Source organism: Raphanus sativus, chromosome 1 (genome assembly GCF_000801105.2).
Source record: "Raphanus sativus cultivar WK10039 chromosome 1, ASM80110v3, whole genome shotgun sequence".
Classification (NCBI taxonomy): Eukaryota; Viridiplantae; Streptophyta; class Magnoliopsida; order Brassicales; family Brassicaceae; genus Raphanus; species Raphanus sativus.
Window position 1 is genome coordinate 6,467,164 of NC_079511.1, and position 23,422 is coordinate 6,490,585.

Consider the following 23,422-nt stretch of genomic DNA (forward strand, 5'->3'; position numbering starts at 1 on the left):
TAGTTACATGTAAAACTAGAGTTAATCTGAGTAATTTCTCTTAATTATATGGTTTGTTTTACTATTTAGAATGAATAAATATTTGATAAAAATATGTAAAAATTCGGAAAAAATTAGAAAAAATAAAAAAATCAATAGAAATAACAAAATAATAACGAGAAAAATAAAAAGAAGTTGAAGAAGATACAGATGTGTTGGAGAATTTAATGTGATAATTGCGTATATAACTCTACAAACATTTGTTATTGTTAAATATTTATCAATTATTTTTACATCAAATTTATAAAAAATTAAGATATTCTATACATAATATATATTTTCAAGAACAAAAATAAGTTTGTCCACAGGATGATCTGGCTTGATAACGGTCTTGTCCGCTTTCAAGGGAGAAACGGCATCACACCGTTCCTTTTACTAGTGTCAAGAGGAAACATAGATCTTGTGACAGAGTGCCTCCATACTTCCCCTGAATGTATCCAAGATGTGAGCGTAGATCTCCAGAATGCTCTGCATCTTGCTGTGATACATGATAGATTTGAAGTTCTCCAAGTCCTCATTGGATGGATCCAGAGAATGGGCCAAAGAGATGCTGAATCCATTTAGTATAATGGTCTGAATAAGTTGGATCTTAACTACAACACGCCTTTGCACCTTGCAGCATATAAGAATGATCATCAGGCATGTTTGCTTTTACTCTCCAGTTCTTATTTAAAACTATATTAAAAAGCAAGTTCTACCATGTGAAGTGGATGGGCTTCCACCTCAAAATTAATTAACAAGGTTGTGTGAACAATGTAAGATTCCTATACATTAAGATTTTTTTTCCTAATATGATGATCCATTTTATGCAGATGATGAGACTGTTACTGCAATGTAGGTCGGTTCAGCGAAATGAAGTAAATGGTGATGATTTAACTTTCCTTGATATTTTAAGAAACCAAGGACAGAGAAATGCTGGTGGAGGCTTAAGAAGCCAGAGACTGAGAGTAGGAAAGGCCTTGGATTTGGAACAAGTTGCTATGAAAACTGGGTGTAAAGAGGCGGCTTCCGTGCCAAGACCAAAGGCAAGGTGTGAGATTTTAAAATCACCATTCACTTTCTGGACATTCTGCTCCACATTCATTAGACGCCGAAGGACTAACACGTCAGATGAAGCTCGAGGAGTGTTCCTGATTGTGTGCTCTTTGATAATAACAGCCACTTACCAGACTGCACTCCAGCCTCCTGGAGGTGTACAACAGTCCGAGGATTCCAATGCGGGTTCGATGGTGATGAAACATGCATTCTTAATCCTTCTTTGGGTTTCCAACACCATTGGCTTCGGCTGCACTATTATCTACACATTTTGTCTCATACCACTTGTTGGTTTGTTTTCAAATTGGTTCTTTTGGATTGGGACATCTCTGTGCATTTCTTATGATGTAGCCATGGCAGTAATCTCACCGTACCCTCTAGTGTTTCTCTCCGTAAACTTGGTCTTTTTACTGCTCATTGCTCTCTATATTTTGCTTGAAGTTTTTATACAACGTTGGTGGCTTTTTTACTGTCCATTAAGAAAATGTTATATGATGAATTTTTGGTTCATTGAATGTTGTATAATTTGTAATACTATTTAGAGAGAAAAATAAATATTTGGAAAAAAATATGTAAAAATTAAGAAAATATTAGTAAATATTTGATAAAAAAAATAATAACAAGAAAATGAAGAAAATAGCGAAAAATATGCACAATATGTGTCAAAGACACAAATATCATAATTACATATATAATTCTACGAATATTTTTTATTAATAAATATTCATAAGTTATTATTTAATGATATTCTATAAATAATATATATTATCATACAATATTTATATCTGCGAATTCGCGAGCAAACCAAGTACAGTAGTACACTCTTAAAAGCAAAAGAAAAGTTGTCAACGTAAAAGATGCAATATTTTCATGAAATCATTCCTTCCTTACGTTTTGATATACATGTATATCAAAGCCAACTTATTGCAAAACTAATCGTTAATTGTAATTTAAAAAAAAAACACAAGGGACATGGCATATGTCTCTTCTTCGGTAATAAAAGTGACATATGGTGTATCAAACCTTCCAAAACCAGCTCAATCGGGGCACAAGACTAACAGTCAGATGCCAACTCTCAAAGAAAACTTCAAGCAACATATAGAGAGCAATGAGCAGGAAGAAGACGAAGGCCGCAGAGAGAAACACTAGAGGGTGCGGTGAGATTACTGCCATGGCCAGAGCATAAGAAATGCACAGAGATCCCCCAATCCAAAAGAACCAACATGCAAACATACTACCAATTGGCATGAGACAAAAGGTGTAGAATATAGCGCAGCAGAAGCCGATGGTGTTGGAAATCCAAAGAAGGATGAAAAAGACCTGTTTCATCACTACGGAACCCGCATTCGAACCCTCAGATTGGTGTACACCTCCGGGAGGCTGGAGGGCAGTCTGGTAAGTGGCTGTTATTATCAAAGTGCATATAATCAAGAACACTCCACGAGCTTCATCTGATGTGTCAGTCCTTAGGCGTCTAATGCCCGTGGAACAGAAATTCCAGAAAGTGAATGGTGATTTTAAAGTCTCAAACCTTGCCTTCGTTCTTGGCACGGAAGCCGCCTCTTTACACCCGGTTTTTACAACAACTTGTTCCAAATCCAGGTCCTCCCCTCCTGGTCCCTGGCTTCTTAAGCCTGCTCCACCTTCCTCCTCTCTCTGTTCTTGGTTTCTTAAGATATCAAGGAAAGTTAAACCATCACCATTTACTTCGTTCCGCTTGACCAACCGACATTCCAATAACAGCTTAACCGCCTGAACAAATGGATATCCATCATATTATATAGAAATCTCACATAGTTCAATCATTCAACTATAACTTAACTTTTAAATGGAAGCCTATCCCCTGCACGTGGTAGAACTTGCTTTTGTTTGTAGTTTAAAATAACTAACCGAAGAAGAAGAGAAAACATGCCTGGCGATCATTCTTAGATGCTGCAAGGTGCAAAGGCATGTTGTAGTCAATATCCACTTTATTCAAAACACGACTCTGAATGGAGTCAGCGTCTCTTTGGGTCATTCTCTGGATCCATCCGGTGAGGACTTGGAGAACTTCGAATCTATTATGTATCACAGCAAGATGCAGAGCATTCTGGCGATCTACGCTCTCATCTTCGATACATTCAGGGGATTTACGAAGGCACCTTGCTACAAGATCTGCGTCTCCTTTTATCGCTAGTAAATGAAACGGTGTGATGCCGTTTCTCCCTTTAACGCGGGCAAGATGGCCATCAAGCCAGATCATCCTGCAGACAAACTCATCTTGATCCATGTTGACAGCAAGATGCAACGGACTGTACCCGCCTGCGTTGAGCTTTCTAGCAAAAGAGGGCTTAAGATTCATAATCTCCTTGGCAAATGGTAAGTTCCCAGAAGCTGCAGCTACGTGGAGGGGAGTGGTCACAAATGGTACTGCCTCTATGTTCTCAAGTATGTATGGATTCTCATCAATAAGAGCATATAGCTCATCGATGCTTCCAGATTCAGCTGCTTGTTCAAGTCTTGGATCCATTGGAAAGAAAAAGTTAAAAAGGTTTTATAATAATAGAACTCTGCAAGATTGATGAAGTTATGTGAGTGGACTTTTATAGACAGAGAAGAACCGAACGTTCTTGTTTCGTTTATTTTTTTATTATGGCCTCGTTACCTGCTGCAATTCAGTTTTATATACATTTTTGAAACAAAAGAATAATGTGGACCTTGAGGGTTTTAGGCGGGAGCTTCGGAGCAAGAACCAGTGAGCATGTGACTCTCCACATGGAGTGAGTTGACTTGAAAGGAAAGGGTGAGTTTTCTTCTTTCTTTTTTTTTTTGGTGAGTTTTCACATGTAAGAGAAATAATAAAGAAAGACCTTTGACCAACACCAATTCTGAGGATATTTATTCCCACGTGATGTTCATAAAAGCTCTGCATCCACTAGCATTTTCTTAATTAATCCCTTTGTTTACCCATACATAATCATCCATAAGCAAATAGATCTACTTATGGGTTTCTTATTCATTCGAAATATTTTATAGTCCTGAGCGGCTGCAGGCTGTCGAGACATCAGTGTAATTCTGACTCTATGCTAACCAGTCTTTTATTCTTGGTGTGTGTAATGAGTTTTCGACGGTCTCGGCAAGGTTCAGAGCATTCTGACTATTCTTGCTCACAACTTGAATACATTCAGGGTAACTTGTGACACATTCTACCACAAGATCGATGTGCACCCTCTTGACAGTAAGAGATGGAGTATCTCACATTCTTCTACCACACCATTCGTGTTTGTCTCCGCCTTCTTTCTGATTTTAGTTTGCTCTCTCACTTGTGGGAATTTTTCGTACGCAGCTGGACCAAGCATCAGAAGGTGATGCTTGAGCCCCGATTAAGTTGGTTTTAACGCTACCCTAGCATAATATATATGGCTTTATTTTGAGAATGCAAATGCTGTCACACCTTAACATACGATATGATAAATCTCTCATAACAAAGTGCAATGTTCCAAGTAGTGATGGATGAGACCTTTTGGGCCATTAGTTGAATCTGCGAGATGTGTCATCATCATGTAGTAATAAGACCACTAAACCGTTGCCCATTAGGATGTCTTATGTTGTAGAAATGAATATAAAATCATACCTACAGCCAACTACCAGACATCGATCTAATAAACAATGTAATAAGGTTATATGGCAATTAGAAAAACCAACCAATCATTAGGGACAAACTTTTAAATTATCTCTAGAAGACAAAGTAAATCATATAATATTCATAAGTCAAACTTCAAACCGAAAGACTGAGACTGAGAGAGAGCATCACGATTCTGATACACAAATCTAATTAGCAAACGATTGATTCTTAATGATGATATTATGAAACATTAAAGGGAAGGATTGTGTAGTATGGCGGCGGGTGCCCAGACAACATCAGAGCCATCATCAATGCGGCAAGACTCTCCACCTCCTCCTCCAGAGACCGGCGGCGACCGTCCTTTCCCTTCCTTCGCCTCCGCCTCACCCGAGGAGTTCTCTCCCTTCTCCTCCGCGACGGGTAGCCGGTGATACGAAGGGTTGTTCAAACTCGCGGCGACGACGTAGACGGGTCCGGCGGAGATAAGAGGACCGGAGACGAATCCGCCGACGATCTGTCCCTGAGGTCCGGCGAGCGAGACGGCGAAGGAGGTGGAGACGGGAGGAGGGAGGAAAGCGGCGGAGAGGGAGAGGAGGTCGAACTTGCCGTGGAAAGTGATGGTGGAGCCGGGAGCCGCGGGGCGAGGCTGGCGGAGCGTGACGTCGGCGACGGAGCCGGAGCCGCTGAGGAGACAGAGGCCGACGCCTCTCTCGCGGCAGAAGCGGTCGATGGAGGCGACGACGTCGTTTCCGGAGGGGACTTGGAGGATGTAAGGACTCATGGGAGGCTCCAAGGTGAGGTAGACCGGCGGTTTCGGTTTGTTTTTCGAACCTTGGGGTCTGCCACGTGGACGCTGACGGGGGACGGCTTCCATTGAGACAGGCGGCGGTGAAGGAGGAGTAGAGAGCGTGTTGGTCTTGAGGGAACTTGGAGGTCCAATGTCTCCTTTTTTTTACCTTATTGTTTCTTTTTTTATAGTTGTGTGGTAAAATGGAGAATAGTAAAAGTCGGTCATGTTCGTTTCCTCAGTCAACTGATCCATCTGGGTGAAGGTGAATATTGATGTTCGTTTAACACACTTTATCGGTACATTCAGATGGATCATCTGACTGAGTTTTAAAAACTCAGCTGAGTTTTTTCAAAAAAGTTGACTGAGTCTTCATGGTGTATCCAGATGCAGCTGATTCAGTCAAAAATAGCAAATGACGAAAATACCCCTAACTAAACTTGAAAATTACACACAATCACCTAACCCTACTTCTCTCTAGCGTGTATCTCTCTAACAGGTCTCTCTCCCCAACATGTCTCTCTCTCTCTAGCGTCTTTCTCTCGCTCTCTCTCTCTCGCTCTCTCTCTCAGACCACTCTGTTCGGCGGTTCTCGTTTCTCCTTCGACGGTTTCGGCGTTCAATTTCGAGAACTACGTCAGGTTCTCTTCTCTTCATTTCCATCATTTTGTATAAAGTTCATAGATTTTGGTTTAGTCTCATTTACGTGGTGGGTTCTCTCTTTTACATGGTTTTGTCTCTCAAATAGAAATTGTTTAAAGTTTGTGTTTGAATCTCAGATCTGTCTGTTATCTCATCACTGCATTTTTGTTGTTGTGGGTTTAGTATTTGAAGAGTAGGGATTAAAAACTTGGAACCTTAGAGAGGTCAGGGGTGTGTGTGCTTGTTCTTTACCGTTGGTCTCTCGTTTAAGATTTGTTAAAACTGGAATCATCTTTCTTCAGATTCTGTCTTTGTGCTTTGTAAGATATGAAAGCTGCAGATTTTTTTTTACTCTTTTCCGAGAATGTGTTTGCTTTCTCTGCTTCATGTCTGAAAGTCTGGTCTTGCGTTTTCATTGCAAAGAATGTGTTTACTTAGACTTGTCTTGTTTTTGTGCTATCTGTATATGAGTTTGGTTTGAGTGGTTTGTCTTTAGTAGTGATCTTGAAATATGTTTACAGTTTATTTGGAAGAGAAACAATGGCATCCATTCATGGTACCGATGTGAGTACTTTACCCTCTAAACCTCTTATTTGATCTCGGTTTAATCAAATGCTTTTTTGTGTTCATATCATGCATTTACTTGTGTTGGACAAAGCTGAGAATTTTTGATTTCTTGTTTCAGCAAACTGATGTTGCATCTGAACCAAAGCTTGTACAAGCAGGACAAGCAGTCGCAGATGTGATAAGGGAGAGTGTTGAGACACGCGACAAGATTCTGTCCCACAAGAATCATCTAATAGAGAACCATCCTGAGATTAGTTGTAGTCAGCTTAGAGCAATGAAAGTTCTGAACTCCTTGTCTGCTATAAGAATGTGGTCTTCTTTGTACAAAGTCTCGATTAAACACCTCAAGGAAGATCCTGCAAATCGTCAAACTTTCTTGTCTTATGGAGATGATGAGAACAAAGTTCTTTATTTGGAGTATGCAACAGGTGAAAGCAGAGATGCATGAAGAGATGTTTATGTTCATGTTTTAGTTTAGTATAATCTTATGAATCATGTTTAAGACTCGTTATGTTTATGACTTTTGTAATGCTTATATGCTTTTCAAGTTAAAAGAACGTTGGAAATTTAATTAAGTTAAAAGTTTTTCGATTCCAACAGGTGAGAATCAAATAACTTTTGTAATGCTTAAAATGACTTTCAATTTCCAACAGGTGAGAATCAAATAAGTTCTTCGATTCCAAAGTTTTTCAAGTTAAAATGACTTTTGTAATGCTTATATGACTTTCGATTCCAACAAGTGAGAATCACGTTGGAAATTTAATTAAGTTAAAAGTTTTTCTTCAAATCATTGTTGGATTTTAGTTTAAATGTTTTATAAAATGTTACTTATTTTGTGACTTCATTGTCTTGTTTTCATGAAAATAAATTCATGAAAGTTAAAACAAAAATTGATCAAAAAAATAAAGTTAAAATAATAATTTTAAAATTATATTCTTGTAAATATAATTTAAATTAGATTATAGGATTAATAAAATTAATATAAAAATAATAAACATGAATTAAGAATAAGCTATAGTTAAAATAAAAGACATGTCCATTTTAGTCATTTTGCCATCAAATACATCTGGATGCAAATGCACGTTCAAAATAAAAGAACAAACGAACACAGCTGCATCCGAATGCTTCATCTAGATGCACCCGTCAAATGTACAAACGAACAACACCCGGATGTAGCATCTGAATAAGACATCCAGATGGATCATCTGGATGCACCTTCCAGATGTACAAACGAACATGGCCGAATAAGAAGAAGATGCAGAGGTTATTGGTAATAGTGTACAAAGACTAGTCGTTGTCTCTTTAATGGGAAGTGGTATTTGTGTAATTATATAGTGTGACCAGAAAGTATTGCTTTTTTTCTCTACATTTGTTCTTAATACGTTAAAAAATATTGTTTTTTTCTCTTATCTATAAGGTCTATAATACATGTGTTCTTAATGCGTAAATTTTTTATTTTTAATGTGTTGTTAATGCGTTCAATATGTTACATTCTTGATAACGTTGATGCCGTGCCATTTGTCAACACTCTGCTCCACGCACCTGCTCTTTCCTGCGTTGCTGTTTATCTCTGCACAGCCTTCGACTTGTTCCTGCTCTCTCCTCTTGATGGAAACCTTCATAGCCCTGAGGCACTGAGTCATCTGAAGGCTACTATACAACACAGTAACTAGCGAACACGAGACGCCTTTGAGAATGTAAACTTATAACGAGTTTAATCAAGGCATAAAGAGACAACGTTGTCGAGTCATACCAAGAAGAGAGAAAAAAAACTAATTGACATTGACTGATTATAGACTCTTTTTTTTTTTGGTTCAAAGACTATAGACTTTTTTTTTTTGTCAAACAGACTATAGACTCTTTAAAGACAAGAATTTTCTAAGAATCACAAGACGAAATTAGTCACAGCATTTTGAAATCAACAAGAAAAAGAAAAAAAAGGAGACATTACTAAACTGTAAAAGCTGTTTTTTCAATCACATTCAGACTACACAATCAAATGCAACTGTTATATCATCATCATCTCCTTCTTTTATCAAGCTCTATGTTTCTTGTTGGTGTTGCAGCAACTGGGGCATTTGTAATGTTTGATGTGCTCCGCCCTTGCAGGTGTGATCTTCACGCATTTCCCATGGAACCATTTCTCACAAGTATCACACCATATCCAGAACTCATCTCCTCCATCATCGTTCTCTCCACACACACCACAAAACTCTCCTTGTCCATCCTCGTCTTCCCCCTCATCATCATCTCCGCTCTCACTTTCTTCTCTTGGTGGTGGTGGTGGTGGTGGGGATCTCTTTGAAGCCTTAGTCTGAGATTCAGATTGGCGAGCCTGCATGAGGGCGAGAAACCCGTTAACATAGATAGATAGATAGACTTAGAATTAAACAGGAGGCTTCTTTATATACCTTGACACCACTAGACTTGCTTTTGCTACTGCCGTTGTGGTTAGCAGATTGATCCTTGGATGGCTTTGCATTGCCAGTTACAACCTCGTAAATGGTTGGGAGATCATTTATCATCTTGAACAGCCTCATCCTGAAACAAATTTTTTAAAAACTCAAAAGGTAAGACCAACTTACAAACTGTTTGATGCTAGAACACAGCAGCTAACATGATGTAAGCGTTACCAAACAACATAGAACACTAAGCAGAGAAGGAAGAAAAACCTCTCGTTTTTATCAAATGAGAAACGTGCGCCGAAGTAAAAGGCAACAGCGATGAGCCAAGAGTCAGAGTGAACTGCAACCAAAGAAACCCAGTTTTGTTCTGACATACCGTCCCTTGAGAAGTTGATTCCTAAAGCTGGTTCAGGAAGCTCAGGAGGGACCTCGTCGACAGGAAGGTTAACCTCCCATGATCCGTTTGGTAGTCCGTAGAGACACAAGTTTTCCTCGGCTGCACACATTAAAAAAAAAAAACAGAATTACCCTACGGAAAGGAAAAGAAAAAACAAATAGAGAAAACCTGAAGAAACTCACAAAAAAAAAAAACCATGAAACCAAAACTACACCGAAGAGGAAGATAATGAAAGATCTACACCAGTAGAACGCTGACAACAACAACAACTGTACCAGTGAACAAACACACATGAAGCAAAAAAAAACATACATTTTACCAACACAGACTAATCCCTAATTCAAGTACAGGAGGCGAGTGAAGACATATAACCTCAACTAACTCTGAAAGATAAACACTTTGTGAAAGATGAGTGACGAATATAACTCACCAGGGTTACACTTGTCGTAAAACCTGCGTACATCTGCACCCACAGAAAAGAAAGCATGAATCGAAGAAAGGCGTCAACTTTATGATCAATGCTTGAGAAAGAAACAAGCTTTTTGGATTCGAAGAAAAGGAAACACAGATTCGAAAGAGAGAGAGAGATGGAAGTATTAACCAACCAGTAGTGAGAGCCTTGATGAGACCAGCTCTTCGAGCCCTGAAGTCCTTAAACACATCTTCCGCAGCGCGTCCCTCCATATCCTCCCGCGGTGACCTCGAATCGAGTTCCGGTGGTGAGAATGTATTGGAGATGCACGAGAAAGAAACCAAAAAAGATCGGCTTTTTTTGTTTTCCCTCTCTTTCAGGGAACTCTGTATTTTGGATTCGGTAAGAGAAGGAGAGAGAGAGAGATTATATACTGAGAGAGAGAGAGAGGAGAGAGAAACCCTAGAAACGAAAAAGGAAAGACTGTTCGGGGGCGCTATGTTGGATCACAGATTACAGCGGCCACTATATCTTTCTTTTCTTTTTCTTTTCTCTTTTTTTTTGACTCGACATGTTACTATTTGTTTTTTTAGTCTTATCTGACTTGTTCTAAATTCCAATATTTTAATTACAAGTCATTTGCTATTTTTCCTTTATTTTGAGTCAACATTTGAATATTATGTAGTATTTTAATATAAGTTAAGTAATATAATTAAATTTTAGAACACAAAAATTAATGGATATATAAGAGCTTTCCAACATGAAATCAGAGTCAAGAGTAAGAACAATTTCATGGTCTTTTACTTGGTAAATGAGTAATTATCATATTTATATTTTCTTAGATGAGAAGTTAAGGTTTTGATGACCTCTGTTTTAATAATATAAGTTCGTAATATAATTAAATTTCAAACAAAAAAAAGGTAATGGATATATAAACGTTGACTAAGAGGTTTCTAATCTAAAATCAGAGTCAGAGTAAGAACCATCTCATGGTAATTTGCTTGGTAGGTGAGAGTAATTATCATAATTTTATTTTCTTAGAGGGGAGTTCTCTGATATTTAAAGTCTTTAACTCTAGTATTATGTTAGCATAGTTAGAAGAATTGTTATAATGAGTGACAAAGACTTCTAATTTTCAACCTGAATGTACCATTGGAAATGACTATAGCTCTAAATTCCAATATTTTATTAAATCATTTGCCATTTGACGAAGAGGTCTCCAACCTGAAATCAGAGTGAGAGTAGGGGTGAGTAATTATCATAATTTTATTTTCTTACAGAATGTGTTTTCTGTTTCATGTTGAAGATGATATATGGTAGGCCTAATATATGGTGCATCCCTACTTCTTAGCAACTACGAGTGTGTTCTCACTCACCGTACTCACGTACCGCAAAGTCGGCTAGATATCAACGACCGAAAAAATTGGAGAATGAGACTAAAAGCTTTTATGTTACTGCTTACGGTTTGAGTTTTCCTCTAGGCGATTAAGACTTGATAGACCTCTGGTTTTAGCTCATATGTTGTTTATAACTGAGTTTACCTCTGACATGGTAGAATGGGTAAAAAACTGAGTATGCAAGTGTTTAGGAAATACTTTTTCAAGATAGTTCACAACTTGGAGGATTTTCCAAAACAGCTGAACATGGTTTTGATCATTGCTGAGACACTTGGTCTAATGAAAATCAGTAGCTAACTTGATATGTCCAAGAACCTACAATATCATTTACAGACACGTAAACAGTTCACAACCGGATAATTGTGTGCATGAAAATCAAAAACAGAACAGTTGGTGAAGAAAACAAACGACAACAAATGATAAACCAAACCCAAGAGCAACTCCATATGTAAAATCTATGGCAATGTCATCAATATCACTGTAGTAGTCACTCTCACTGGTACTTGGTCGTCTCTCGTCTAGTGGCGCACCTGCTTGACATTGAGTCCAGTTGTAACAGAAAAAGTGGTTTCCCTCGTAGCTAGAATCTGGAAACGTTTGAAACTGACCACCAGAAGGGATTCTCCCTGAGAGACTATTGTTAGCGACGCTGAACTTGGAGAGGAACGTCAGATTCTGCAGAGACTCCGGGATCGAACCGGAAATGCGGTTATTGGACAAATCAAGAACCTCCAAGCTTGTCATTTCCGAAAGCGAGCTAGGGATTGGTCCTGATAATCCGTTGCCATTCAGATTAGCAACATGGAGTTTCTTCAGTTTTCCAAAATCCTCCCAAATGGGTCCAGAAAGATTGTTTTGGCTGAGTTGTAGCGTTGGTGGTAACCTGAAAAAGTGCTTGTATTGCAGACACTTTGCATCTTCGTTTCTTTTCTGAAAGATTGGGAAGTCTAGAGATGGCTCGTCGGCCGAAACATCTCGGCTTGAGAGGCTACGCAGAGTTGTCAATCTTTTGGGGATCTCTCCCGTGAGCGAGTTTCTTGACAAATCCAAGTAGAAAAGATTGTCGAAACCACCGATCCAATCCGGTATAGCTCCAGTTAAACGATTCCACGAGATATCCAACAACTCTAGGTCGGTGCTCTTGCTCAACCATCTTGGCATTGAGCCGGTAAGCCTACAGTTTGCTACAACAAGCACCTTCAGCTTCTTGAAATGAAGACCCGGGTCATCAGGCAACATCTCTCCACGGAAATTCAAAGTGAGGATCAGAGTTGTCAGGTTCTTGCAGTGCTGAAGGATTCGAAGCGTCGATGAAATGTTAACGAGGCTGCAGTTGGAAAGCAATAAATGAGACAAGCTATGAAACTCCTTGAAGCTCTCCGGGACGTGCCCGTCGAAGTGGTTACGCGCTAGGTTAACGTAACGAAGGTGACTGCAAGACGGTAGATATTCAGGGAAAGAGGCACTGAAGTTATTGGACCCGAGATCAAGCGAGGCCAAGTTAGTCATCGCAGCACAGTTCAGATACAAAGGACCAGTCAGTGAGTTGTTCCCTAGGTTAAGCGAGATCAAGCTCTGTGAATTTGCCAGCGACTTAGGGATCCCTCCACTGAATCTATTAGACTTTGCCGTTACATACTCTAGCTCGGGTAGTGTGCTGAACACGTCAGGTATTTCGCCGGAGAATCTATTCGATGAGATGTCGAGATGAACGAGGCTGGAGAGGTTACCGAGTGCAGGAGTGAGTGAACCAGAGAGACCGTTGTCTTGAATCTCCAAAACGTTCAACTTTTGAAGCTGAAAGATATCTTCAGGTATGTTACCAGTGAGATCGTTCCCGCTAAGGAAGAGATGTTCGAGCAGAGCGCATTTCTCGAAACCGGATGGAATATCTCCGGTGAAACCGTTGGACTCGAGTCTGATCAGCTTAAGGTCAGTAGAGTTTTGGCAAATATGCACAGGGAGCGAGCCGTTCAACTTGTTTGAGGAAAAAGTTAAATATATCAGTAAAGGAAGATTCAAGCTCTTAGGGACTTGGCCAGTCAGTTCGTTAGAGCTCAAATCTAGGGTTTTTAGGTTTGTCAGATTGAAAATAGAGGGAGGGATGGAGCCGAAGATTGAATTTTGGGAGAGGTTAAGAGCTCTAAGCTGATGCAGCCGTCCAAGGGATTCAGACAACTTACCGGACAATCTTTTGCTCGCAAGCTTCAGCTTGGTGATTCTCAGAGTAGAAAAAGAACATGTGATCCCTTCCCATTCACAGCAACCTCCAGTATAATTGAAGTCCCAACCATCTGGCTTGGGGCCGAGCTCGTTGTCGAAGTCACGCAAGGCCTCCAGGTCACGTGGATGAAGAGTACAAGCAGAGCTCTGTGACAACAAGTACGACCATCACCCACCAGTAATGGTGAAGAAGACCCATGTCGCAATACTATAGGAAGAGTGAAATATGCGAATATATGATCTCAAAAATTCGAAAGTTTTTATTGAATCCTACAAATCAGGGAGGAGCAGGTTCACCACACATATTAACATCGTTGACTCCCTAAAGTTCTTTTTTCCGTTGTTGACTGATAAAGCGACATTTCGAAATCGAATTTACTTTTCAAAGTAATAACTAATGACCCGACTTCTTCTTTTTTTTTCCCCTAGTCAAATTGATTTTTATTTTGCATTATGAACTGGAATTGATGACTCCACCAAACGAACCAAGAGAAAGGCGTTCTCGATACGGCTTTGGTTTTGTTCAACCGGAATGGTACCATTTGGAAATGAAATTAAAGTACAAATGAAACCAACACTATGTTTTATTCATCAAGGCATATCTGCCTTATATGTTTACACATATCTGAAGTCACATTCATCACATCCAGTTTATTAGAAAGCCCACCTCTTGCTTGTGATTTTCACCATTTTAACTTTGCCGGAAAGTACTGCAACCAATAAACAACCGCCCGGTTAGGTCTCCAAAACAATAAATTAAAGTTTGTTTCAAAATTGTAAATATGAAAATTAGAATTTACATTTTGTATATAGATATACAAACCTTGTTGATAAGGGAGAGATAGTATGGTTTCACTTCCTCCACGTTTATACGGACTTTGCTTTTGCTGTAGAGATCATACTTGTTGAATACTTTCAGCCACTTCATGTTCTCTCTGTCTTCATCGTTCATCAAATGCTTGTATGCTTCTGATTTGTGAAGCGCTATCAACACACACACACACACACACACACACACACAAAACATGGATAAGAACCAGTAGCTGTATAATCTTACACTTCTTAAATTTTTTAAAAAATCAGACTGTATGTCATATATACCGTAGAACGAGTGGTATCTGATAATGAAAAGGCCAGCCGATGGTAATGTAGTTTTGTTCGCCTTGGCAACCTGTGAAACAGAGCGACTGCATCAAACAAAGATTCTTATAATAAACGTAAACAAGTGTTGAGACTGTAGTTTGTTTGCTTACAAGGTACATGTAATCATCATGTCCCCAAGACATGAACACGTTGTCAAGCCCACAGCCTTCTTTATATATCCCGTGCTCGGTGTTGTAACTCGGGTTGTTGAAGTCTGGATTCTCCTTGAAGTACTGCATCAAGAAAACATGGAATCAGTTTTCAAAAGTTTTCAAAGTGTATTAAGGGGATCTCTCTTATAATACCTTGTGGTGAACAATGGACTCATCAAAAGCACATCCCACTGGATAAGTATCACCAACAACAGCCCATTGAGGCAGCTCACCAAATGAAGGGTGGAGAAGAACTTTTCCAAGATCTGATTCACATAGACACACACCAAAAACAAAATCATTACAAAACGTTGGTTTAATATACTATCAATATATAGAAGTTACCATGGATAAGACCGGTCAGATGGAGCCAGTCTTCATCAGGGTAATCTTTTCTGATAGCTTCAGCAGTCTGAAGCAAATGTTCGATCTGAGGCTCGTCCAAATCAGGATCACTCTCGTCGACAAACTCATTGAGAAGCTCACAGCATTCCCAAATGCTCATCTCGGTTCGGTTTAGCTTCCCGTATTCCTCTCTCATCCTCCTAACAAAGTCAACTGTTTGGCCAATATGATTGGTTTTGTAGAACTCCTCCACGCTTCTTCTCCTCTCACTTTGAGCATCATAATCTCTTTTTTTTTTTAATATGACAACAAGAAGTTTCAATATTGCAATATATTGACCTATGTAATAATAAAAATTATGAAAATATTCCAAGAGAGAAACTACCTGAAGGTGTGACCAAAAGAGTTGGTGTGAGGAGCCACAAAACCTCCATCTAACACCAACTCTGTTTCTTCCTCTGTTACATTCTTCTCTACGATATCATCCCCTGCATCTTCATAAAGGCAAAACTCAATCATCAAAATGGATCCAAGATCCCAAAGCATAATCCAAACAAACCCACACACAAAAAAAAGAGAAGCTCTTAAATTTTATCTGAAATATCCACCGGAAGATCTTATGAGCAGACAAGAATAGGAAAAGGAGAAACAAAAGAGTCACTAACCATTGTGATCAGAGTGGTGATCGATGAGAATCGTCATGGAGATCGAGAAACCAAAGGATGAGGAGGAGAGAGAGACGAAGCTAGGGTTTGTTGGTGATGACGGCGAAAGAAAGAATGACACTAAGGTTTATATAGGAGAGAAGTGTGTCCTGAAGTGTGAATAAAGGAGGAAGCGAGCCCTTCGCCATGTTTTCAGAATCAGGACTCGTAAAGAGTCCTTCGATGGCAATAAGTTCAAAAGAACTCCCTCTTTATTAGGTTAGTGTTCATGCAGACAAAACGGACCAAAAAGAAACAGCTGTACTAAAAGTAGAGATGAGTTAAGACAATGACTTGGTGCGTGATTAAGTGTGTTTTTAATGATTTCTTTGTACATTTGTTAGATCTTAGTGATTAATTAACAAAACGTTTTATCTTACTCTTTTGCTTTTAAACTACTTTGAAATTTGCTTTTTCTCGGTTTTTAAAAGTTGACAAACTACTTTTGATTTGATAAACCTAGGTTTTGTAAAAAGGTAGTAATAAACCTAACTGGTCCAAAAAGGATCTACAGTATATGTTATCAAACCAAATCATAATAAAACACAGCAGTAATTAAATTGGTCCTGTGATTCTGTAATCTTAATAATTAAGTAGATGTTAAAATTAAAACATAAAAGATTCATGTTTTTTGGACAAAACATAAAAGATTCTTTTTATAAAATGAAAGGGCCTAAAATGTAACGGATGAGTACTCATATTTATTTCATTTTGTTTAAAACCTTGTATATTACACGTGAGCCGCAAAAAGATTGCTGAGCAACCACGTCACTTTAACGTAAGATTCACAAGAAAAAGCAGAAGAAGCCAACTTCGGTCGGCTCCACATGACGGTGGTGCTTCTCTCTCGTCTTAAATAGATAGTTTTATCCTTGTGCTATATCACACCGTCATTTTCTTGAGAAAAGCGATGGAGGCTTCTTATGAGTCCTTGGATCGGTAAGTTTTGTTTTTTTATTGATCCGAGGACGTGTGAGAGTTTAAAGAGGAAGACGTCTCGATTGCATGTGTGCTTACTAATCTTAGCAGCACGTAACAAAATAATACCCTACAATTCTCACGGTTTCTACTGGTTGCGTCTTCCTTTGCCTCTGAGCTTTGTTGTAAGCTTTAATTAGAACTATCGAATTTTGATCAATTGACGAAATAATAAAATTTGGAAAGATGATTCTTAATTCTTCCTGTAATCTCAAATTTATCAACTTAAACCGTTATATACCACTAATTTCGTAAGTTCTACATGCTTCAAAATTGCCATAAAATAGGTAAAAATAAGTTGCGATGCAAACAAATAAACTTCAAACTAATTAACATCCAGGCAAGGGAGAACAATTTGTTATGTGTACGTGAAGATTTCACCTAAGCTTCAATTGGGTGAAACAGAGAGGAAAAGAATGGTAGCAAGATAACCAACAACCAGTCAAAAGCGATCAATTGCATCTGTTCTTTTCTTAAAAGCAAACACTCGACGAACCTGGCAACCATGATCCATAAATACCAATGATCATTAAATTTTAAACACAAACCATTCCTTCTTCGCATAACACAAAGTTAGAAATCTCAATTCCTTTGTCTCATAACACAAAGTTAGAAATCTCAATTAAACCACTGAAAGGTATGAACTAACTACTTTGAATTAGTTAAGAAGAAGAGAGACTATACTACTAGTTAACCATATTCATTTAGTCTAAGAAGAAATCACAACTGATCATTCTTCAATCCTTTTACATGTACAAATTATATATCTATGAAGAGCAATAAGAACTCCCCCCAACGATCTAACTCCTGCTTAAAAAACAAGAGATTTAACTTTCCACAATTTTCAGCTGTTTGACATGCTCCTCTTTATATTATTGTATTACCTCAGGTGTTTCGATTGTTTGCATCCATCTCCATGGGACACAATCTCAGTTCACTGAATCTGATGGTACTGTGTGATACCACGTTTTGGTGGAAGCTTCCTTAGGATAAAGAGGACCAGAGTAGAAGGCAATATCTCCACCAACTGTAATTTAAACCAGATAACACAACTTCTGTTAGAGATTCTCAAAAGAAGTTTTATACTTCCATTTTAAGATCCATGATCCACTATATATATATGGCAGTCCAAGAGGTTGATCAGAGAGCTTACCAGGTAATATATGAAGTTTAGGATTGGGTGATCCAAGACATCAAGATCTGCTGCATCGTCGAACGCATTAAAGCACATCTACACCATTAATAAAATAAAAGCTCTGCTTAGCTGTAGGCTTCAAAATTTGATCACTAGAATCACTAATATGCTTACCATGATACACCTGATGAGGAAACAGGTAAAGCATATGGATGTCACGTAACCGACCTGTCATACAGATAACAGCAAATACAATAGGTAAAAGTTCCAAGAAACGGAAATAGGAAACATTTTAGTTTGAAAATTCAAGTTTAACCTCTTGCAGCTTCTTGCGCCTCCCTTTGGATTCTACTGGAAACCGTTGCAGCATTAGGAAAAGCCTGCAAGGAGATAGTTTTTGTAATCAACAATGAAATCAAGCTCAGATGCGCCACTGCCTCCACAGCAGTGGCAGCAGGTTAACAAGAATATAAACTTAGCTACCATATGCAAGTGAGAAACGACTTATTACCTTCCTCCATATAATAAAAATCCAAGGGCTGCGAACAATGACACACCTGCAATATACATTCACAAGAGGTGAGATGTAGAGTACAAAAAAAAACGAATACAACCAATCTGTGTGCGCAAAGGATGAATACCACTTCAAGCTATTACCTGCAAAGAACATCTTGGAAATGATTACCATAACGTGAACAGGCTTCCACCACAATACCAACCAAAGAGCAATCTGAAATCACACACGAAAGAATAAAGCTGGGGAAGCCACATCAATCATACACAATGTATCCTCAGGCCTGATGGCTCCACTAAGTTGAAGGTTAAAAAATTTCACAGGATTACAAAGGCCTCACCTGAACTACATATACAAGAGCATTAATAGTGAAGAAACTTGGCCTCAGTCCATCAGTTGATACAGCACGTGCCTGTTGGGTTAGGACAGAGTAAACATCAAAACTAACAACGAACCATAGTAAACACTAATTAAACCAAAAATCAGTCTCTACCAACCTGGTAGTATATCTCAGCCCAAAAGAGGACGAGAAGAGCATACGTAGTGAAGAAAACAAGACTTGGAATGTCAAGCAAGATATGCTGTAGAATCTACAACAAGCAAAATTAGACCCATCAATCAGAGGTGGTTTAATCAACAATAAGTGAATGAAGAAGAGACCAAAACCTCTGGCTGCATGTTCTGCGCATCACGCCTGAAGACAAACACTAGAGCTCGAACTACAAAGACAAAAAATCAACACAAGACGACAAAAAATAATCATGTATTTGCAGCTAGCTAGCTACACACACAGACCTCCGTTCACGAGGAAATTGAGAAAGTGAAAGACTTTCTGCGTCGTCCATCCGTACTCTGGAACTCTCAATTGTATTCTCACCAATTGAATCTATAATAAAGAAGGGAGCTTTGATCAATTAATTTGAACCACAAAATCAAACCGAAAAGCTCAAAGAGGTGGTACAGGTACCACGGCAATGACGGAAACGATTGCGTATAGAACAGCGAGGATGTGGAAGATACGGTCCTGCCAGACCGGAGATTCGTTCACGTCCCACCACCAATTCGTTGCCTCCTTCAGATTAAGCGAAGAAGAAGACGACGACGACGGAGAGGACAGAGAGTGCATCAGATACAAGCCGCCGCCGGTTCTCATCGCTTAGGAATCAATGTAGTTTGGATTCGTTGATGGGTTTAGCTTCGATGAACGAAAAGAGAATCGATCGAATCGCTTTATCCTCTCTCTTTCTCCTTCCTTCCTTGTTTAGTTCTTTTTTTGCTTTTGCTTTTTCCTGTTTTTATAGTGTTCCAGAAAATTAGATTTGAGAACGACCCGTGACGGGGAAATACCGAGGATGACGTGGAAGCAATAGAGGGCATATTTATGAAGTCACTGGAAATAGCCGGTGATTCTTTCCAAGGGGAAGAGTTGTGGTGACCGACACGCGACGTTGTAACTATTGATCCGCGTGTCGCATTCGTGGAAAAGCCAGTGTTAGCTGGAAATAAACTTTAAATTTTTATAACACCTCTCGTGAATTCTCAAAAGATATCTCACAATTAACAAAAAAAAAAAAAGAAGGAATTTTGAGTCTTATTTGAAATATTTTTTTTTTGTTACTAAAATATTTTTTTTTTGAAAATATTTAAAATCTCATGAAAACCTAAATAATGTTTACCTCTCATTTATTGATTAGTTTATTTTCTAAACTAAATTTTAATTATGTAGTAAGAATATTTATCTTATTTTTGTTTGAATACTACGTACATGAATATATTGATGTTCTTAATAATGTAAACCATAGTTATAATTCAATCAAAATTATAAGGAATTTGATTTCAATTCCATTTTTTCAGGTTTATTATCAAATTAAAGAAACTTCAGTTTTAAAAGAAAAATAATGAAATTTGGTTGGTTTAGTTTTATAAAATCAAAACCATGTAAAATATGAACAACATGAATTACTATTATTTTAATAATATTCAAACGACAAACAAATCAATGCAGAAATAAGTTACATACAATTACAACAATGAAGCAAACTGAATGAGTAAATTTAAAAATAACAACATGAATTACAAGTCTCGAGACTTTCTTGGAGAAGGGTGGTAATCAATCTCTTTTTAATTAACAGCAGTGCAGATCCTTCGAATTTGTCCAGCTGAGCCGGTGAGCGTCTGAATATCTCCCATTTTGATCATTGCATCTCCAAAATCAGACGCAAATCTAGAAGGGTTTCTGCTATATTCCGACACAATACTGTCCGCGGAAGCCCCGGTTCCGAACAAAACTTGATCAGACGCCAAGAGTCCTTTCTTCTGCATCAAGTTTCTGTAATAGTTATTGTCGAACGAGTTTGGTGTCACTAGATCTAGAGGTGCTAGATTCGTATCCCCACCGTTGACCGGACAGCGACGCTTACGGGTGCTGGAGAATCCGGCGTCGATGTCACTCGAGTTGTCGTACAGCCTTTCCTTGAACGTTACGCATTGAGCCTGCCCTAATGTATGAGCTCCTGTACATAGGGTTCATCACGTGTGTCAAAAGCAAGCTATTAAGGAGAAAAATCGATAACAAATAAGTTTTTTTTTATTGGGACTGACCTGAGAGAGCGACAAGGTCTCTAGTGTTGAGACCTTTTCGAAGGAAGAGATCAGAGAGTTCGTCGAGACTTGCCTTGAAACTGGGGAGATCGCCACTGTCAGCGATAGCTCTGAACGCAGCGGTGGAATCTCTCCGGCCAACCTTCACTGCATATCTTGGACCTCCGACCTATTGATGATTCCAAAGTTTACATTATTTAAGATTTAGTTAAATTTAGGAGAAATCGAAGTAAACTGTTGTAGTCCAATATATTGTTTATGCGTTGCCTTTTATATTTAACTGTTATAAATAGTAGCAGTGCATGTGTTTTCCTCAAATTTAACAACGCACGACACTTAATGAACATATATGTGTTTGTGATCGAGTGACAGATATTCTTAAGGACTTACGTATTCAGAAGCGTCTCTAGCGGCAACGGCAATGATATCAGCGCAAGAAACGACACCAGGACACACTCTCTCAACAGCAGATTTGGCTTGATCGATAACTTCAAACCCTCTCGCTGATTGAAAGTTTGGCACTGCATCTCTCTCACTCTCCATGGTAGGAGTTGCCACGAGCATGACTGATGCATCACAACCCTAGAAAAAAGACACAAATTTTAGACCGGTCTATGAACATGAACACACACATGACACATATATATACATGTTAGATCATATGTTAATAATATACATACATTAACGAAGCAGTCGTGGAAATGGAGACGGATGAGAGAAGCAGCCATTCTACGTTCACGGCTGATGGCAGTTCGGATTGAGGATCGGATGGTTGATAGAGCGTTAGGGCAACTTTGGTCGTAGAAAGTAGGAGAGAGTTGTGCTTGACAGAAACAAAACAAGCTTAATAACAACACAAGAATCTTGAAGATCGCCATAGTATTGTTACAACAAGAAGCTTTCTCACTTTCCGAAGTAATAAACAAATTTTGCAAAGAGCTAACTGGTAAGTGATTTGATGAATTGAAGATGTGGAAATGAGAGGAGCTTGCTCTCAATATATATACAAGGCAAATAATCAAGTGCGGTCCCTTTTAGCTGCGGGAGCGCGTGGAAGTACCCTTCTGACTTTTTCAAATACGTTACATATAGTTTTTATTATTTTGCTTGATATTGAAACAAACAAACAAAATAATAATTTATCTTAAGATTAAACTATTTGAAATTATAATTATTTTTATGTTGAATACTAAACTGTAATAATTTACTTTGATAATGAATTATATTTTATTTTAAATTCAACACTTCTTTAAACTCAGATTAAATTTTTACGATCATTAAGATATATACTAGATAATTACCCGCGCTACGCTGCGGGATTGTCTCTTCAATATTCGGCCATAGCATCAAATTATGTATTTTAGTATGTTTAGTCTATAGTCTCTTAGGTTAGTTTTTTTCTTCTACAACCTCAAAGGTTTTGTGATGTAATTACCCATTGCAGAAGATAACTCATTGATGTGCACTGCATCTTTCTGTGCAGATTTTCTTTCTTTTAGACACAGATTCCACTTACTTGTTGGAACCATCTAACATAAAACCTAAGTTTCTTGCTTATATCAGGCATGTGCTCAATCTCAGCCTATGATATCCCAAGAAACCAAAAAATAAACAGTTTTTCAGTGAGACTGCAATAGGCTTTTTCAAAAATTTCTGAGTGAAACCTAATTGGATCTTGGTTAACAAATCTTGGAATCAAAAACTATCCAGCATTTTTTTCAGTATCGTCGTTATTATTCCAACACTTGTTGAAATGATGAAATATAATAATTCACTGGTGTCATTGTTATTTGCCACCAAGCTTGATATTTCGGAGTACATGGAAAAAAATGAAGAGTTCATCAAACATATTTCCAATCCACAATGATGAAATCTAATAATACTATAATCTGTTTCCAAATTAAATTTTCTTTTGTTATCCAAAATCAAATCTATACTATTATTTAAAAAGTGATTTGGCTTATGTGTCAGCTTCTCCATATTTTTAGGTTTTTTATTTATTTGTCATGTTTTCTATAATTTTAGGTTTATTCATATTTTATTCTTAATTATTAATATTAGTAAATATTTTAATGATTTACTTATAATTTATCATTATCTTTATCTTGAGAATAACTTAAAAATTCTAATCATAATGTCATATTTGAATTGATATTATATATATTTAAGTAAAATTAAAAAAATTATATAATTTTTATATTATATTTGTCATGTTTCCTGTAATTTTAGGTTTAGTCATATTTATTTTTAATTATTAATCTTAATATATATATTTTAGTGATTTTGCTTATAATTTGTCATTATCTTGAGAATAACAAAAAAATTCTAACCACAATGTCATA

The 23,422-nt window shown here is 37.9% G+C and overlaps 8 protein-coding genes and 1 pseudogene across 11 annotated transcripts; 2 read left to right on the forward strand and 7 right to left on the reverse strand.

The window, feature by feature from the left end:
- The first annotated feature begins 755 nt into the window (after positions 1–755).
- On the forward strand, positions 756–1,616 carry LOC108843620 (ankyrin repeat-containing protein BDA1-like). The gene has a single exon (XM_056989315.1). It carries the CDS (start codon positions 831–833, stop codon positions 1,614–1,616), a length of 786 nt encoding a protein of 261 aa, XP_056845295.1. The 5' UTR covers positions 756–830.
- A 384-nt stretch (positions 1,617–2,000) lies between these two features.
- On the reverse strand, positions 2,001–3,605 carry LOC108859719 (ankyrin repeat-containing protein BDA1-like). Its single transcript, XM_018633629.2, has 2 exons — positions 2,987–3,605; positions 2,001–2,826 (listed from the first exon to the last, which is right to left on the reverse strand). The coding sequence occupies exons 1-2, from the start codon at positions 3,581–3,583 to the stop codon at positions 2,092–2,094; spliced, it is 1,332 nt and encodes a 443-aa protein (XP_018489131.1). The 5' UTR covers positions 3,584–3,605; the 3' UTR covers positions 2,001–2,091.
- A 1,160-nt stretch (positions 3,606–4,765) lies between these two features.
- LOC130510915 (AT-hook motif nuclear-localized protein 28-like) lies at positions 4,766–5,668 on the reverse strand. The gene has a single exon (XM_057007629.1). It carries the CDS (start codon positions 5,550–5,552, stop codon positions 4,929–4,931), a length of 624 nt encoding a protein of 207 aa, XP_056863609.1. The 5' UTR covers positions 5,553–5,668; the 3' UTR covers positions 4,766–4,928.
- A 280-nt stretch (positions 5,669–5,948) lies between these two features.
- Positions 5,949–7,259, forward strand: LOC130510920 (uncharacterized). Its single transcript, XM_057007631.1, has 3 exons — positions 5,949–6,106; positions 6,629–6,671; positions 6,793–7,259. Exons 2-3 carry the CDS (start codon positions 6,648–6,650, stop codon positions 7,120–7,122), a joined length of 354 nt encoding a protein of 117 aa, XP_056863611.1. The 5' UTR covers positions 5,949–6,106; positions 6,629–6,647; the 3' UTR covers positions 7,123–7,259.
- Positions 7,260–8,540: 1,281 nt separating this feature from the next.
- Positions 8,541–10,394, reverse strand: LOC108840399 (PHD finger protein ALFIN-LIKE 7). Its single transcript, XM_018613231.2, has 5 exons — positions 10,082–10,394; positions 9,907–9,939; positions 9,347–9,575; positions 9,086–9,215; positions 8,541–9,009 (listed from the first exon to the last, which is right to left on the reverse strand). The coding sequence occupies exons 1-5, from the start codon at positions 10,158–10,160 to the stop codon at positions 8,710–8,712; spliced, it is 771 nt and encodes a 256-aa protein (XP_018468733.1). The 5' UTR covers positions 10,161–10,394; the 3' UTR covers positions 8,541–8,709.
- A 1,176-nt stretch (positions 10,395–11,570) lies between these two features.
- On the reverse strand, positions 11,571–13,707 carry LOC130510882 (phytosulfokine receptor 1-like; annotated as a pseudogene).
- Positions 13,708–14,068: 361 nt separating this feature from the next.
- Positions 14,069–16,069, reverse strand: LOC108810564 (inositol oxygenase 1). 2 transcript variants are annotated; one of them, XM_018582770.2, is made up of 8 exons: positions 15,814–16,069; positions 15,534–15,636; positions 15,149–15,435; positions 14,957–15,069; positions 14,762–14,884; positions 14,610–14,679; positions 14,332–14,492; positions 14,069–14,218 (listed from the first exon to the last, which is right to left on the reverse strand). In XM_018582770.2, the coding sequence occupies exons 1-8, from the start codon at positions 15,848–15,850 to the stop codon at positions 14,192–14,194; spliced, it is 921 nt and encodes a 306-aa protein (XP_018438272.1). In that variant the 5' UTR covers positions 15,851–16,069; the 3' UTR covers positions 14,069–14,191. The 2 variants fall into 2 exon arrangements, with proteins under 2 accessions (XP_018438272.1, XP_018438204.1); XM_018582702.2 differs by having other exon boundaries at positions 15,534–15,642; positions 15,814–16,068.
- A 1,059-nt stretch (positions 16,070–17,128) lies between these two features.
- Positions 17,129–19,761, reverse strand: LOC108810743 (protein TOM THREE HOMOLOG 1). 3 transcript variants are annotated; one of them, XR_001943199.2, is made up of 12 exons: positions 19,447–19,761; positions 19,275–19,365; positions 19,146–19,198; positions 18,977–19,069; positions 18,820–18,891; positions 18,623–18,695; positions 18,477–18,522; positions 18,282–18,345; positions 18,140–18,193; positions 17,984–18,061; positions 17,715–17,857; positions 17,129–17,326 (listed from the first exon to the last, which is right to left on the reverse strand). XR_001943199.2 is itself a non-coding variant. In XM_018582862.2 (11 exons), exons 1-11 carry the CDS (start codon positions 19,630–19,632, stop codon positions 17,765–17,767), a joined length of 903 nt encoding a protein of 300 aa, XP_018438364.1. In that variant the 5' UTR covers positions 19,633–19,761; the 3' UTR covers positions 17,512–17,764. The 3 variants fall into 3 exon arrangements, 1 of the variants encoding a protein (XP_018438364.1); XR_001943194.2 differs by lacking the exon at positions 17,129–17,326 and adding an exon at positions 17,512–17,637; XM_018582862.2 differs by lacking the exon at positions 17,129–17,326 and having other exon boundaries at positions 17,512–17,857.
- Positions 19,762–20,416: 655 nt separating this feature from the next.
- Positions 20,417–22,038, reverse strand: LOC108856351 (peroxidase 4-like). The gene is made up of 4 exons (XM_018630132.2): positions 21,761–22,038; positions 21,471–21,662; positions 21,081–21,249; positions 20,417–20,992 (listed from the first exon to the last, which is right to left on the reverse strand). Exons 1-4 carry the CDS (start codon positions 21,956–21,958, stop codon positions 20,601–20,603), a joined length of 951 nt encoding a protein of 316 aa, XP_018485634.1. The 5' UTR covers positions 21,959–22,038; the 3' UTR covers positions 20,417–20,600.
- Positions 22,039–23,422: the final 1,384 nt, after the last annotated feature.

What these genes read in the sequence shown, in the direction of transcription:
- LOC108843620 (XM_056989315.1), top strand. Translation starts at nt 831, where the DNA reads ATGATGATCCATTTTATGCAGATGATGAGACTGTTACTGCAATGTAGG.
- LOC108859719 (XM_018633629.2), bottom strand. Translation starts at nt 3,583, where the DNA reads ATGGATCCAAGACTTGAACAAGCAGCTGAATCTGGAAGCATCGATGAG. An exon ending in CATCTAAGAATGATCGCCAG is followed by an intron (nt 2,827 to 2,986) that starts GCATGTTTTCTC and finishes CCATTTGTTCAG; the next exon opens with GCGGTTAAGCTGTTATTGGA.
- LOC130510915 (XM_057007629.1), bottom strand. Translation starts at nt 5,552, where the DNA reads ATGGAAGCCGTCCCCCGTCAGCGTCCACGTGGCAGACCCCAAGGTTCG.
- LOC130510920 (XM_057007631.1), top strand. Translation starts at nt 6,648, where the DNA reads ATGGCATCCATTCATGGTACCGAT. An exon ending in CATCCATTCATGGTACCGAT is followed by an intron (nt 6,672 to 6,792) that starts GTGAGTACTTTA and finishes TTCTTGTTTCAG; the next exon opens with CAAACTGATGTTGCATCTGA.
- LOC108840399 (XM_018613231.2), bottom strand. Translation starts at nt 10,160, where the DNA reads ATGGAGGGACGCGCTGCGGAAGATGTGTTTAAGGACTTCAGGGCTCGA. An exon ending in CATCAAGGCTCTCACTACTG is followed by an intron (nt 9,940 to 10,081) that starts GTTGGTTAATAC and finishes CTGTGGGTGCAG; the next exon opens with ATGTACGCAGGTTTTACGAC. An exon ending in TTACGACAAGTGTAACCCTG is followed by an intron (nt 9,576 to 9,906) that starts GTGAGTTATATT and finishes TAATGTGTGCAG; the next exon opens with CCGAGGAAAACTTGTGTCTC.
- LOC108810564 (XM_018582702.2), bottom strand. Translation starts at nt 15,850, where the DNA reads ATGACGATTCTCATCGATCACCACTCTGATCACAATG. An exon ending in ATGATGATTACATGTACCTT is followed by an intron (nt 14,680 to 14,761) that starts GTAAGCAAACAA and finishes TCTGTTTCACAG; the next exon opens with GTTGCCAAGGCGAACAAAAC. An exon ending in ATCTCTCCCTTATCAACAAG is followed by an intron (nt 14,219 to 14,331) that starts GTTTGTATATCT and finishes TATTGGTTGCAG; the next exon opens with TACTTTCCGGCAAAGTTAAA.
- LOC108810743 (XM_018582862.2), bottom strand. Translation starts at nt 19,632, where the DNA reads ATGAGAACCGGCGGCGGCTTGTATCTGATGCACTCTCTGTCCTCTCCG. An exon ending in GGGCTGAGATATACTACCAG is followed by an intron (nt 18,892 to 18,976) that starts GTTGGTAGAGAC and finishes CTAACCCAACAG; the next exon opens with GCACGTGCTGTATCAACTGA. An exon ending in GGCGCAAGAAGCTGCAAGAG is followed by an intron (nt 18,194 to 18,281) that starts GTTAAACTTGAA and finishes TCTGTATGACAG; the next exon opens with GTCGGTTACGTGACATCCAT.
- LOC108856351 (XM_018630132.2), bottom strand. Translation starts at nt 21,958, where the DNA reads ATGGCGATCTTCAAGATTCTTGTGTTGTTATTAAGCTTGTTTTGTTTC. An exon ending in TCCACGACTGCTTCGTTAAT is followed by an intron (nt 21,663 to 21,760) that starts GTATGTATATTA and finishes TCTTTTTTCTAG; the next exon opens with GGTTGTGATGCATCAGTCAT. An exon ending in CTAGAGACGCTTCTGAATAC is followed by an intron (nt 21,250 to 21,470) that starts GTAAGTCCTTAA and finishes AATCATCAATAG; the next exon opens with GTCGGAGGTCCAAGATATGC.